At 37.7% G+C, this 13,291-nt stretch overlaps 1 protein-coding gene across 2 annotated transcripts in view; it reads right to left on the reverse strand.

Annotated features, from left to right (window-relative positions):
- Nucleotides 1–13,291, reverse strand: part of Rttn (rotatin) — a 135,438-nt gene that overhangs the window by 9,116 nt on the left and 113,031 nt on the right. For both annotated transcript variants that reach the window (XM_005355846.3, XM_026783587.1), the window contains exons 41-46: nucleotides 11,444–11,549; nucleotides 10,310–10,407; nucleotides 8,681–8,758; nucleotides 4,929–5,055; nucleotides 4,186–4,385; nucleotides 2,211–2,478 (exon numbers count right to left, since the gene is read on the reverse strand). In XM_005355846.3, the coding sequence (XP_005355903.1) occupies nucleotides 2,211–2,478; nucleotides 4,186–4,385; nucleotides 4,929–5,055; nucleotides 8,681–8,758; nucleotides 10,310–10,407; nucleotides 11,444–11,549 (877 nt within the window). The remainder of the gene's footprint in view (nucleotides 1–2,210; nucleotides 2,479–4,185; nucleotides 4,386–4,928; nucleotides 5,056–8,680; nucleotides 8,759–10,309; nucleotides 10,408–11,443; nucleotides 11,550–13,291) is intronic.

A 13,291-nucleotide genomic window follows, 5' to 3' on the forward strand; every position in this document is an offset into this window, starting at 1 on the left:
AGCGATCCCGGGCTGTCAGAGGTTAAAAGGAGTGGGCGTGGCTAGGGCAGGGACCAAAAGAATAACAGCAGGTAAGTAGAATTCCTCTGTGGCTTTGCTCCAAGTTCATGCCTAGTATCCCTGCCTTAGCTTTTCTTTCTCTCTTGTCTTTAAATTATAACTTTTTATTGATTCTTTACGGATTTCACATCATGCATTCCGATCCAACTTATCTCATCTCCTTGCAATTGCCCTCCACCCAAATCACAACCAAATTTAAGAAAAAACAAAATCCAAACAAAACCAAGAGACAAACCAAGACCAGAACCAGAATAAACAAACAGGAAGGAAGGAAGGAAGGAAGGAAGGAAGGAAGGAAGGAAGGAAGGAAGGAAGGAAGGAGAAAGAAAATGGAAAATGTAGCCATGGAAGCTAGTGTGGCCTTCTGAGTCACACAGTAGGCCCTTTAGGCCATACATCTTATCTTACAAATGTTCACTGCCACAGTCATTGGTCTGACTCACTGCTCTCTGCTACACCACCATGTAGTCTTGGCTTTTCTTGATGGCTACAAGATTGAAATAGACCCTTTCTTTCCCTGCTCAAAAAAGAAATAAGCATTATTCCTCTTTACCCCCATTCTCTTTCGGTCTTCATTTAGGATTTTATTAAAACATATTAGATTGCCTCAGGGTATTTGCTATATCACTTAACTTTTATGCTTTTAATCATTTCTCATCTTTCTAGTTCTCTGTTGCATTCTGAATAATACTTTGATAATAATTTTCTTGTTCCTAAGTTATCTCTCTTTGCTGTACCTAAATTGTATATGCACACAAAACATGAGCACAGTGTCATTTCTATTAACTTGGAAAACTTGGGGTGGTAAAGTCTCTGAGAAAAAATAGGTTTAAAGCATGGAAGGAAAGGAGGATTAATATATTATCTACTATGTACTAGCAACAAGGCTAGGTACTTTCTGTGTCTTTATAATCTCATTCTTACTACAGTAAAAGAGGAAGTATTTTGTGAGTTTTAGAGAAGCTGTAAAATGAAAGGGGCATTCAAGTCCAGATGGATGGGCAGCTAAAGTCGGCCTCTTCCCCCACCACAATAGGGTGTCTTCTATAAAATTCCACATGAAATTTATACCCATTTACTTGGTAGTTATTGGTGTGGGACAATGGTCTGTATTCTTTAAATTATATTTTAAATAAATGCTGATTGGCCAGTAGCCAGGCAGGAAGTATAGGTGGGACAACCAGACAAGAAATAGAGGCAGGTGAAGGAGAACAGGAGAATTCTGGGAAGAGACGCAGTCCTGACCCAGCCACACAAGAAGCAAGACGTGACTGCCTAGCTGGATAAGGTACTGAGCCACGTGGCAAACCTAGGCAAGAATAATGGGCTAATATAAGTTATAAGAGTTAATAAGAAGCCTGAGCTAATGGGCCAATCAGTTTATAACTAATACAGACCTCTGTGTGATTTCTTTGGGACTTAACGGTTGCGGGAACCAGGCAGGACAGAAACCTTGGACAAGTTATGGTTGCAGAAACAGATTCCTCCAATTTCTTCCTTGTTTCTTTTTCTCTTCCAGGAGTCCTTTTGAATTGCCTCCAGATATACATACTTCCTCTCAGAGAATTAAGCCTGGAAGGCTAATTTCCCTATCTGGTTATGGCTTTCAACTCTGCCTGTCAGGATTTCTCTCAACTACTAAATGCTTAAGGAGTGCTTCCTGTTGACAGGCACAAACCTCTTGACTCTAAACAGCCTATGTATCAATGTAAAGGGCATAAAAACAAAAAGTGAGCCATATAAAATTCATAGTGCATCAGACAGTGATCATGCTAAGGAGAGAGGTAGGATTGGAGAAGGGAGGGACCTGGCAGGGTGAAGAGCAGGAGTTACAACTGGAACAGCTGCTCCAGAAAGCTTTCATTTGCTGGAAAATGAATAAGAAATGAGGAGGAACTAGAATAACAGCAGATAAAGAAGAGACGGAGAGAAGCAAAGGCTATGACTGGAGCACCCTTGCCCACGACTGTTCTTTCCCAGCTGTCCCCCACCTAATGTATCCAGTGGGGCATCAGCTGTCGGTTCACACAGAAGCTAGACCCATTCCTGAACACAGCAGGAAATTATAGAGCTACTCTGTGTTTTATTGTGAGTAGAATGAACTAAACATCATAACACGTGTGAAATGAGCCCACAATGTGGTTACTTACCATTAGCCAGGATTTTAGGCTTATTAGCAGGACTGAAGCAAATGTTATGAAAAATCAGCAGAGGTAGGTAGGGGTTGGTCTTATGCTTGTACTTGCTCATCTCTGTGAGTAAGTCTAAGCAGCCATCTAGCCTCAGGATCATTTGTTGTCCATCTTCTCCAAACGATATATTCAGGAGTAACTTCAACCACAGAATGGCCAGATTGCTGAGATGCTTACTTCCTCCTTTGGGCAATGTCAGAGACAGGAAGTGCTGTAGGAAATTGCTCTGTGGGTAAACACAGAATATTATTTTCTTTTCAGGTCTTATTCATTATTTTTCTAATCCCTTGGTATCCAATTAACTAGTATTTTGATATTCTTTTCCCTAATTTTAATTTCTTTTTCTTCCAAATGCTTCATCTATACATTTCCAAGTATAAATGGAAAAGCAAGAACAAAATAGTGATTACATTTTATACCTGTTATATTTTTCCTGATAATAGATGAAATAAACTATAATCAACTCAATTATTATGGTTAATAATTCAGAGTTGGCCTCCTGAGTTACCTTTCTTATTGGCCTTCTGGCAATTTTGCTACTCATTAAAGATATCCTGTGGGAGGAAAGGAAACAAAGCCCAAATCCACCCTGCATGGGAGTTAACAAGTCTGACAGAAGTGAAGTTGTTTCAGATCAATATAGTTACAAGTGTTTTCTCATTTAACTTATGAACAAGTACATACCTCTCATTTTGAAGAAGGTAATCCCATATATCTGTCTCAAGATGGTCTTTCAGAACCATGTATACACAAAGATATATATATATATGGAAACATTTATGAAGAAATATATTCAAATACACATATATATGTGTTCAAATACATGGCATATACGTATATAAATATGCACATACACTCATATAAATGAATGAGAGAAATATTAGCACATACATGAAGAAATTATCTAGCTGTATGCTAGTAAATAAACTGAACTGGCTTGAGTGAGGGTGAGACAGAGCACTGGTTATAGTATATGCCAAGTCACACGGTGTGAATGCTCCCACCAAGGCTGACTTCTGGATAACACTACACCAGACTTGAGAAATTTCTGGAAAATGTAATGAGGACACTCATGAGCCAGAGTGAGCTGAGAGCAATAAATTATTGAAAATATTTCCACAGTAAGACCAATAAATCAATTTCCTAAGTAAGAGAGCCATTTCTATTTATTTGGTGACTATATTTAAATTATCTTTCAGGGTTAAAAGACATGAAGCAGTAGAAGGGGATACTTAACTCCTACAAATCCTATCTAACCTCCAAGCAGCAAAAAAAAAAAAAAAAAAAAAAATTCAAATCATTGTCATTAGTAACAGATAGTCTGATAATATCTGATAATATTCACATTTTAAAATTCACAATCAAGGACTCTGTTCATATACAGCAATAATGATGCTCTGTGCCCTGTACATGTGTACTAGATTTGTCTCACTCAGTCCCTTCCTTTATACACTCAGCTAGAATTAGTGTAAGAAGTGAAGCTTCAGAACTGCAGATCCTCATATAATGGCACTTTATGACATTAAGATGTAAAATGAAACAGGGGCAAAGGGCTTTGATTTTATACAGCTTTCTGTCACCATAATATGAACATACATTGTTACTGTTTGACTGGTCTATGCACAGATCAATTATATTATTTGTATGATACCAATGTGTTTTTTTTTATTAAATCACTGTTTTTGAGACAAAACACAATTTAAAAGCAATGAGATAACTAGAAGGGGCATAATCAGGGTCTACTCCTGCTTCAGTTTTAGTGCCTCCCAAACTGGTTTAAATGATTAGTTTCTTAATTCTTTTGCCAACCTTTAAAACAAAGTGTCCTGAAATCATATTAAGCAGTCCTAGAAAATGACTTATAAAATTTGATTGACAGAGTTATTTTGCCAAACAATTCTTTTATGACATATAGGAAATGCTAAGTACTTACCTTCTGAATTACTCCCTTGCAGTCATGAGATAAGGCCAGGTTTGAGAGAAACATAAAAACCATCTGCTGAATGGTGTTGCTCTCTGCAGGCATCTGGGAAGCCAGCTTCAGGATGCACAGTAGCAGGGAGCTGCTGGGGGCGCCTCTGTGGGCAGTGTGAACAGACTGTCCATAATTGGACCAACAGAGAGAACTGCAACCTTCGAAAGAAAAAGCCTGTCACAGAGTTGCCTCTGTTCCACTTCCTAGTTTTTAAAAACACAAACTGGTAAGCATATAAGTCTGTCAAAATGACTTGGTCATCCACCTATACACTTGCAAATAAGCACTGAAAGCCTAATGCTGATGTGTACATTCAACCCTGGAGATGGGCTGTCCCCTCTCAGGACAACAGTAGCTTAAACTAACTTCTGTCATGCTTGTCTTCTGTTAGAAAATCGATAATGGTTCTAATCTTCACCTGTCTTTTTCACAAATTTTCACCCTTTGGATGTTCTCACTGTATACAGTTTCCCATAGCTATATAATCAGGACAGTGTACTTCCTGAACTACCCAGTGACTCTGCCAGGCCAACAAATATATTCTTAAAATGGTCTGGAGTCATAAGATCCAGAGCCTTTGACTTACATACACTCATAAGGAGAAACACATCAACATGCATATTTTTCTAGTCCAGCTTAATAATATCACATGAAACTAGCATTTTAATTTATTAGAGAAAACAACATTTGATTCTAGTTACCAGTTGGAAAATTAGCAGTATAGACACAAAGCAACTGCAAGGCAATTTGCATCAGTGAATCCTCCATCAAAAGCCAAGGCCAAAGAGAGTGCAGAACGGGCACAAGACGCGCTTCAAGAGCTGCCACCTGTTTCAGAAAGGGAAGAACAGTCATTAGTCTGGACATCTGAAATGCAAAATTACGTTCAATTAGTTGTCACCTCCATAAGTCAATAGTTTAATTCATCTTTGCTGCATATAAGGAGGGCCCTTTCCCAGTCAATAGTGCTCCACATTGGGCGGCCCTGCTCGGGAGCCTGCTCAGTCTCAGGAAGGGTGACTCGCATATGTCAGTGAGAGAACTATAGAAAACAGGTTCCATAACATGTAAGATATGCAGGAAAGTGTTTATTCCTCAGCAAAACATAAACTCTTCAAAAGACTCAGACATGGTCAGAGATTTGCAGTCAAGAAAATACTCTAATCAAGTTTGCTTTTATTCTTCTTTTAATGTGCATATAGTATACACGAGGAGACACAATTTTCAGGAAAAAAAGAACTTGACCCCAAAAAGGTTGAACTTTGCCCAGACCTCCAGATCAAGTAAATAATATCCTTTGAAATTATTTAAGACTATGTGCTTAATTTGCTGTCCTACTGTGTGCATGGACTATTTAAGTTTAACCTGCCTGTAAAAGAACAATGTATCCCTTGGATTTCTCACACAACCAGTTTAAATGCATAAACTTTTATGTATTCTTCCATGCCCCAAGTAACCCCGAATAATAAATGTGTGTGCGGTGGTAATTGTTTGCTGAAAACAGTCAATAGGTTGGCAGCAACTTCAAAATAAGCATCTGTCACAAAAAAAAAATGGAAGCAACATATAATAGATATAAGTTGATGATGTCAGTTCGTAGTTTTGAGTACTATTCTGGGTCAGCTGCAGTCTGTAACATCTTCAACTATCAATCACTGTTAAAGAGCTCTGTAAAGAATACCCATTCCTTCCCACACCATGTTTTCTAGGTTGGTCAATAAATTCAGAGGAATTTATCAGATACACATACACGTGAGGCAACAGACATAGGCACAGATTCCAACACAAGTGCAGACTCACACAACAGACAGGTTACCAGCTAGTCAGTAGCCACAAACTACAAATGGATGGATGGTACTGAGAGAGAAGTAGAGAATTCAAGAGGAAGTGACTTTGTTTTTACTCCTAAGATTATCTTTAATGTATATAAGTACCAGAAGCTAATGATTACTTTTGTGTAATTTGAACAGATTCTAAGTAACTTAGGCTTTATTAAAAATCAGTTAAGATTGGGACAATACTGTAGATAGGATACAGTTGCTTGCAGAAGTGCAGGAGTATCTTTTTAAAACAAGAACTATAAGGAAATTTCTATACCCACATGAACTAGAGTCCTCAGGTACATAATTATACAACCATTTCAGAGCGCAAAGGACCAAACAGTAGGATGAAGTAGAAAGTCATATAAAATATTTGATACTCTGGGTTTTGAAGTTACTCCCAGTGGTCTTCCTCATGCTTCTCACTGTTCTTCTCACTCAGTCCCACTCACTTCACAAAGAAAGAAACCATCAGGTCTGAATTCTCATCTCTCCTCCATTCCACCCACAGATATCTGTTCTCTCATCCATTTATCCTTTCCTTCTGCCTGGCAGAGAATCAGTACTGCCTGTCAGAAACTAATACACTCATCTGCCCTCAGAAACATGACTCTCCTGTCTCCTCAGGGACTTGATCTTTCCATCAGTTAATAAAAAATGTAGACATTTTTATGAACTAGTCGTTAACTTATGCATTTCTCTGATTACTTCTCTGATGATATTAAAGTGGTTTACACAGTAGTAGCACCAAATATACTTATGTCATGCAATGACCTAGCTTTGGAAAGAATGCTCACTGCTGTCATGTCCATTTCTTGCATTTCACCTTCAGCTCCTTCAGTTTACTTCCTGTCTGATGATTCACGGAGACCACTCTAACCTTTGTGGCTGCCAAACTCTCCAGCACTGGGGCACTTACTACAAGTTTCTTTGTTTTCATTTCCGTCCTTCTGCCTTATATCTACACTCCTCTGATTTCCTACCTTCTCTACATGTGTTCCAAATACATTACCAAAGCTGTTATAATATACCGTCTTGGTAAATTTCAACTAGAATCCTGGGTACAAATATCAATTACATACTTCTACTATTGCCAGAATGTATAGCTCGTCAGGCCCATAAAACTCTGCTACAAGAGATTCTCCACTTGAATTTCCCAAAGGCTTACGCGGCACACCCACGGGCAAGCCTGAGCTTTGGGAGCCTCCTCCCTGCACTCTGCTCTGTCTACTACCACACTGTAAGCAGCTTAAGTTGGGGTCTGGAAATCGTTCTACAGGGTTCTTCTTTCATGTCAACTCTTCAGATTTACTATACACCCCTTTACATTTCAAAGACCTTATCATCTTTGTCTGGAGTATCATAGTGAGTATCATAGTTCGCCCTCCTGAGTCCTAACCACTGTTTAGGTTCGTTTGCCTCACGGCCATACAATCTATTCAACATAAAAACTCCTTAATGTTACATGTGCATAAACCATGGTGAGGTGGCAGAAGGTGATTTAATTATGAGTTATGACCCTAACAATTAATAATTAGTAATAAGGACATATTTCCTAAGCTGGAATAAGAAAAAATTAAGGATTTCTGTCCCACAGATTTATATTTACACTCAAGAGTAATGCAATTATTCTTTCAAGCTTTAACCTATTACTCAGCTTCATATTATTAGTGTATACACTAATTATTATTTAATAATTGTCCATTGTTAGTCCTTCTTAAACAGTCCCACTCCCTAGTGACTAAGCATTCAAATATATGAGCCTATAGGGCCATACACCACAAATGTATAAATAAATACTTAATTTTAAAATAATTATATGTATCTTACTTATTATAGCTTAAGTAATACATGTTTACCATGTTTCTCCAGATACAACATGCTTTTTCCAGTTTTACCATATAAACTGAACAAATTTATATATATATAAACTGAGCAAAAGAAATTTCTCAATTGATCTTTATCTTACCAGTTTTTTAACACTAATGCCTCAAAAGTGAGGTCACTCCAGATGGACCAACTTCAAGAGTTCAGACTTTCTGCCACACAATAGTACCATCACGATTGCTGAAGTGGGCAGAACCAATACTCAGAGACAGAGCAGACTCAGTGGCTCTCAAAGAGGACTGTGCAAAGGCCACAAAAGACAGCAGACATGGACGAGGGGGCTTCCTTTAGGTGACATGACCACAATGAGCAAAACAAGTCTGAAGCAGGATGCATGCTTATCTTTCTTTATAATTATAAATACTATCTTTTACTCCCTTTGAATAACCATTTTGTCAAACATTTTTAAAAACCTTCACTTCTTAAGACACAGCCATTTATTACTCCCTTGTAGTCAAAAAGAAAATCTAAATGCCTAACAATATAGAATGAAGGATGGGTTCAGAATTTATGGCTTAATTATGATGTTCAAGCTTTGATATAAATAAGAGTGTAATTAGTGCTGAAGGACAACATGATCAAATGCATCCAGCTCTGAGAATTAACTCTGAGCTTAAGAAACATTCAGGTACACATCTTAAACAAGAGAATTCAGAGGGTCCGCTACTCCTCCTATGTTACCTCATATAAAAATTCAGCAATACACTACCTGAACTGCTATCAACACTCCACGGAGCTCTACTTACTTTACATTCTTCATTTTGGTAAAGGCAATTCCTTAGGAGCTGCATGGTAATGCTTAGCTCTTTGATAAAGCCGTCCTCCTGCACAGAGAAAAGAAGATGAAAAACAGGAATGCAGTGCTTTTTGGAAACAGTAACTCCCTCCTTTATGGTCACAGTACACTGCAGTTGTGCTGTGATCACGCCCAACCACCAACACTTTATAAAAACTGACAAGGTTCGGTGACCATATCTCAAGAAGTGTGTGCACCACAAAAAAGCTATTTCTGTCTCATCAAGCATGGAGGAAATCAGATATATAATAGCCTCCATGTTTCATCCCAATAAAGTAAAAGGCAAGTATGGACTGGTTTTCCTTCACATCAGGTACTGGCTCACTGTCCCAATGATGAAGCAGCACTTTTGGCTAGGCATGAAAATAAGAAGCAGGAAAAGAAGCTGTTAAACACGGATTCTGTTACCACGTATCAGTTAAACTATTAAAGTTTTGTCTTTCCTTTTAAAGATTTGTTTAGCCTTACTTTTAAATTATACACACACACACACACACACACACACACACACACACACACACACACACACACACACATATATGAGTCTATGTGTGGGTATGTTCATTTGAATGTAGTGCATCCAAAGATCAGAAGAGGACACTGGATCCTCTGGAACTAAACTCAAGTCCTCTGAAAGAGTGGTATGTATTCTTGAACACTGAGCCATCTCTATACTTCCTTCTTGATTGCTTAATAGTTTTTACAGAAAAACTATTCCGCACACTGATTTCCAGACTGGCTGCACCAACAACAGTGAATGAGTGTTTTCCTTTCCTCACACTGATGTCAGCATTTGCTGTCATATGCTTTTCTGTATGTTTGGGTTTTTTTTTTTTTATCATTTTTTGAGACCTCTGTTTTGTTTTGAGAACTTTATCAACAAATATTACATCTACATAGCTACTTTCTCTCTCTTTCTTATTGTATTATGTATATTAGTTTAATATAATATATTCTACATAATAAGTAGAATACATATTTTTAGATTTAAATATTATACATACATTCATTTTCTAGAAAAAGGTAGTCTAAATGTTATTGGTCACAATTATTGCTAGTCACGGGTAATATATAGCCACTATGTTATAGTGTTATATTAAAGTATAATTTATATATTCAGTCAAGCAATTCAATGCTAGAACAAACATCTGGGAATCATGAAAGGAGATTACCTCATCAATCGCAGGATTCTGTGACCATGTCGTTACAGTGTTTATTCGTGACATAATAAATTTGAAATGTACAAACTGTGCCTAACATATAAACATAAAATAAATTATAGTTGTTACAGATTTCATTCCCTAGAAAACTTGCTTTTATTCAAATACTCCATTGTATAAAATATTTTTGCACTATATCATGTAAATATACATATTTTAATTGTGCATAACAAGAAAGAATAAGATGTAAGTCTCACTTAAAGATTTTCAAATGAGAATTAATCTCAGAAACTAAACTGCCTCTTCCTATGTTCTAAGTCATTGATTTCTACCTTGTGCTCACTGTAAGCAGGAGAGTAATGGAGACAGGATTACTTTATCCATGCACCCTTAAGCAAGAATTCAAAGGCTGAAGTCACCTTTTTTTTCAGCGCTGCTTTCCCAGGCCTCAGCAAGTCCAGGTTCAGCTGTGCATTGATGTGCTTCATCTGCTCCATGCAGTTCTCGATGAGATCAGCTGAGAGAAAAAACCTGTGATAGTCAGGAGCCATTCCATCTCTGAAGGGGTTAACAATCAAGTCAATGGGTGCCTGTACAAATCCAATCTGCGGGAGAATAATAACTAAAAGGGGGGAAAGAGCACAATACTAAGGCCACTCGTTTTTATTTTTGTGAGAGTGTCAGATCTACTTTATATTTTGCAGCCTGCATGCTTCATCTTAGCAGCAAGTCATTAGTTGGACTGATGGGTTTTGTGTTCCTATTACTTTCTTTTACCCCTCAGATCCGTAATCCCTGATGTCCAGAAGAGAAACCATCACCCTGAAGTGTGAAAATCTATATAAAAATACTATCCAGTGGATATTATTATCTTTACCGTACCATAAAAACTATGTTTGTGTGTATTAGAGACATAAAACGTGGATGCATACACTAACAATTATTAAATAATAATTAGTGTATACACTAATAATATGAAGCTGAGTAATAGGTTAAAGCTTGAAATTCCTTTATATATAGCCTCTAGAGTAACATTACATGTAAATAGAAACACACAATCTATAAGTATCATCTCTGTTTTATTGATTAATTGATTTTTCAGTACTGGGGGTTAAACTCAAAGGTCCTGTGCTTCCTAGGCACTGTATTCCAGCATACTCTATTGTATTTGAAAATCAATAAATGTGGGGCTGGAGAAAGGGCTGGGTAGAACCTGAATTCAGTTCCCAGCACTCACGCCAGGCAGCTCACATCACCCTGGACCTCCAGCTACAAGGGATCCAATACCCTTTTCTGTCCTCCATAAGCAACTGCACCCACATGAACGCACTCACACACAAACAGAAATACATATAAAACATACTTAAAAATAAAACAAATTTTAGAGACAATAAAAAAGTAAATCAATGATTACTGAATTGCTAAAAACTTTTTAAATGTCATTGAGATTTTACTATAATTTCTTTACATTTTTAGTTCAAAGAAAATTAAAAACAAGCAGCAGGAAATACAACTGTCAAGATGCCATAGAAACAACTGATGCTGAAGATCACCTCTCAAAGCATGCTTCTGCGCTCTTCTGCTGACCGCCAGAAGTGACATCAGTGCATTTGCGGCAACTCTTTTCAGGACATCTTTGGGAGATTTTCCTTCATAGCACTGCATAGAATATAGACAACACTGGAGTAAAAGGGGCAATACAGAGGGAGAGGAAGTAGAAGGAATAATTAACACTGGGAGGTTTGAAAATGGTATAGGAAATCATATTATTTTATGTTTATGTGAATTATATATAACATGCATGCATATACATACATACATACACACACACACACACACACACACACACACAGTTAAATGACGTTATGACACTTGGGGTCGTAATACTCTACCCCAAGAACCATAGACTCCCTAGTGAAAACCCTAGTATCAAGCACAAGAAATACCTCAGGAGTTGGTTGGTTAGGGGAGTCCAAAAGATCCCTAACACAACATAGACTGCTGCTGTTGTCCTTCATTGCTCCCCAGAATTTGAAGGGAAGGCCCATTGTACTGTGGACACAGGACTTGGAGGGAATGAGATGGGACTGACCTGGAAGTCTCCTCCCAAAGGACTTTCTATCATTGCCTCCCAAGGTGCTATGCAAGCTGCTAAGGGAGAAAAGTATCTATAGTTCTATCTACCTGTTAACACCAAGAAACACAACATTGTCTGGGTTAGAAAAAATCCACAGTGGTTCAGTAGTGGCACCTTTATCTTGGGGGGCAGCCAACTTTGTCTAATTGGACTTAAGAACACCAAAAGGAGGAAATTCAAGCCTGATACTGTAAACCTAGCCAATAACCTGTGGCTAGAGAGGTCATACACTCAAGATAAGGACCTTCTTGTTGCCATTTTCCCAAACTAATATATTGTAACTGTATTCTAAATGCTTATCCTCATACCTTCAAATAAGTGTAGCTTTCACCCATAGTAAAGAAGTTTCAGTTTTGCAACAAGTGGAAAATTACTACTGGTCAAAATGCACTAAAAAAGAGACCACCAGAAATCAGCAGAGAGAATGACCATGTGAATTACATCTAAGTGAAGTGCAAGTCTTTCATACATAATTCTACCACTTTTTCATTTTTTAGGGAGGTAATAAAAATAAAATGGTATTAAAAGGCACTACCCATCTCTGAGTCAAAGTCTCATCTGTCTTATGCTGGCCTTGAACTCACTTTACAAACCAACCCCATTTATGACCTTGAACTCTTGCCTCTCCCTGCTGAATGCCGCAATCACAGCTGTGTGTTATTATAGCCAGTATATGTAGTTTTAGAGATGGAACCCAGAGAATTATGCATGCTTATGTAAGCATTCTACCAACCAAACTACACTTATGGCACACTAGCCCTTATCCCCCAGGCTTGTGATGTCAGATACTCAAATGGCTGAGACAGGAAGATCATCATTTCAAGGTTAGCCTATACAGGGTGAATTCAAGGCCAGCCTGAGCAACTTAGAATTTGTTTCAAAATAAAAGGTAAAATAAGGAGCTAACGATACAGCTTTATGATAGAATGTTTGACTAACATGTAAGATGTTCTGGATTTAATCTCCAGTGAAACACACACACACACACAAACACTGGGGGGTGGGCCATTACAGAGTAATAGTCTTAATTGTAAAAAAAAAAAAGTACACGTTTGCGTGAGATAATTCTTAAAGTCTTATTTATACTTGCTAATCTATTTATAGCTTTGTAATGTATTGTTTATCTAATCAAAAAATAAACATTGATTGGCTGAAAAATTTTTAAATGATGACTACTAAACCTGAATTCCCTTAAAGATACAAAAAGTTCCAGGCAGTGGTGGCGCACGCCTTTAATCCCAGCACTCGGGAGGCAGAGGCAGGC

Source organism: Microtus ochrogaster, chromosome 18 (genome assembly GCF_000317375.1).
Source record: "Microtus ochrogaster isolate Prairie Vole_2 chromosome 18, MicOch1.0, whole genome shotgun sequence".
Classification (NCBI taxonomy): Eukaryota; Metazoa; Chordata; class Mammalia; order Rodentia; family Cricetidae; genus Microtus; species Microtus ochrogaster.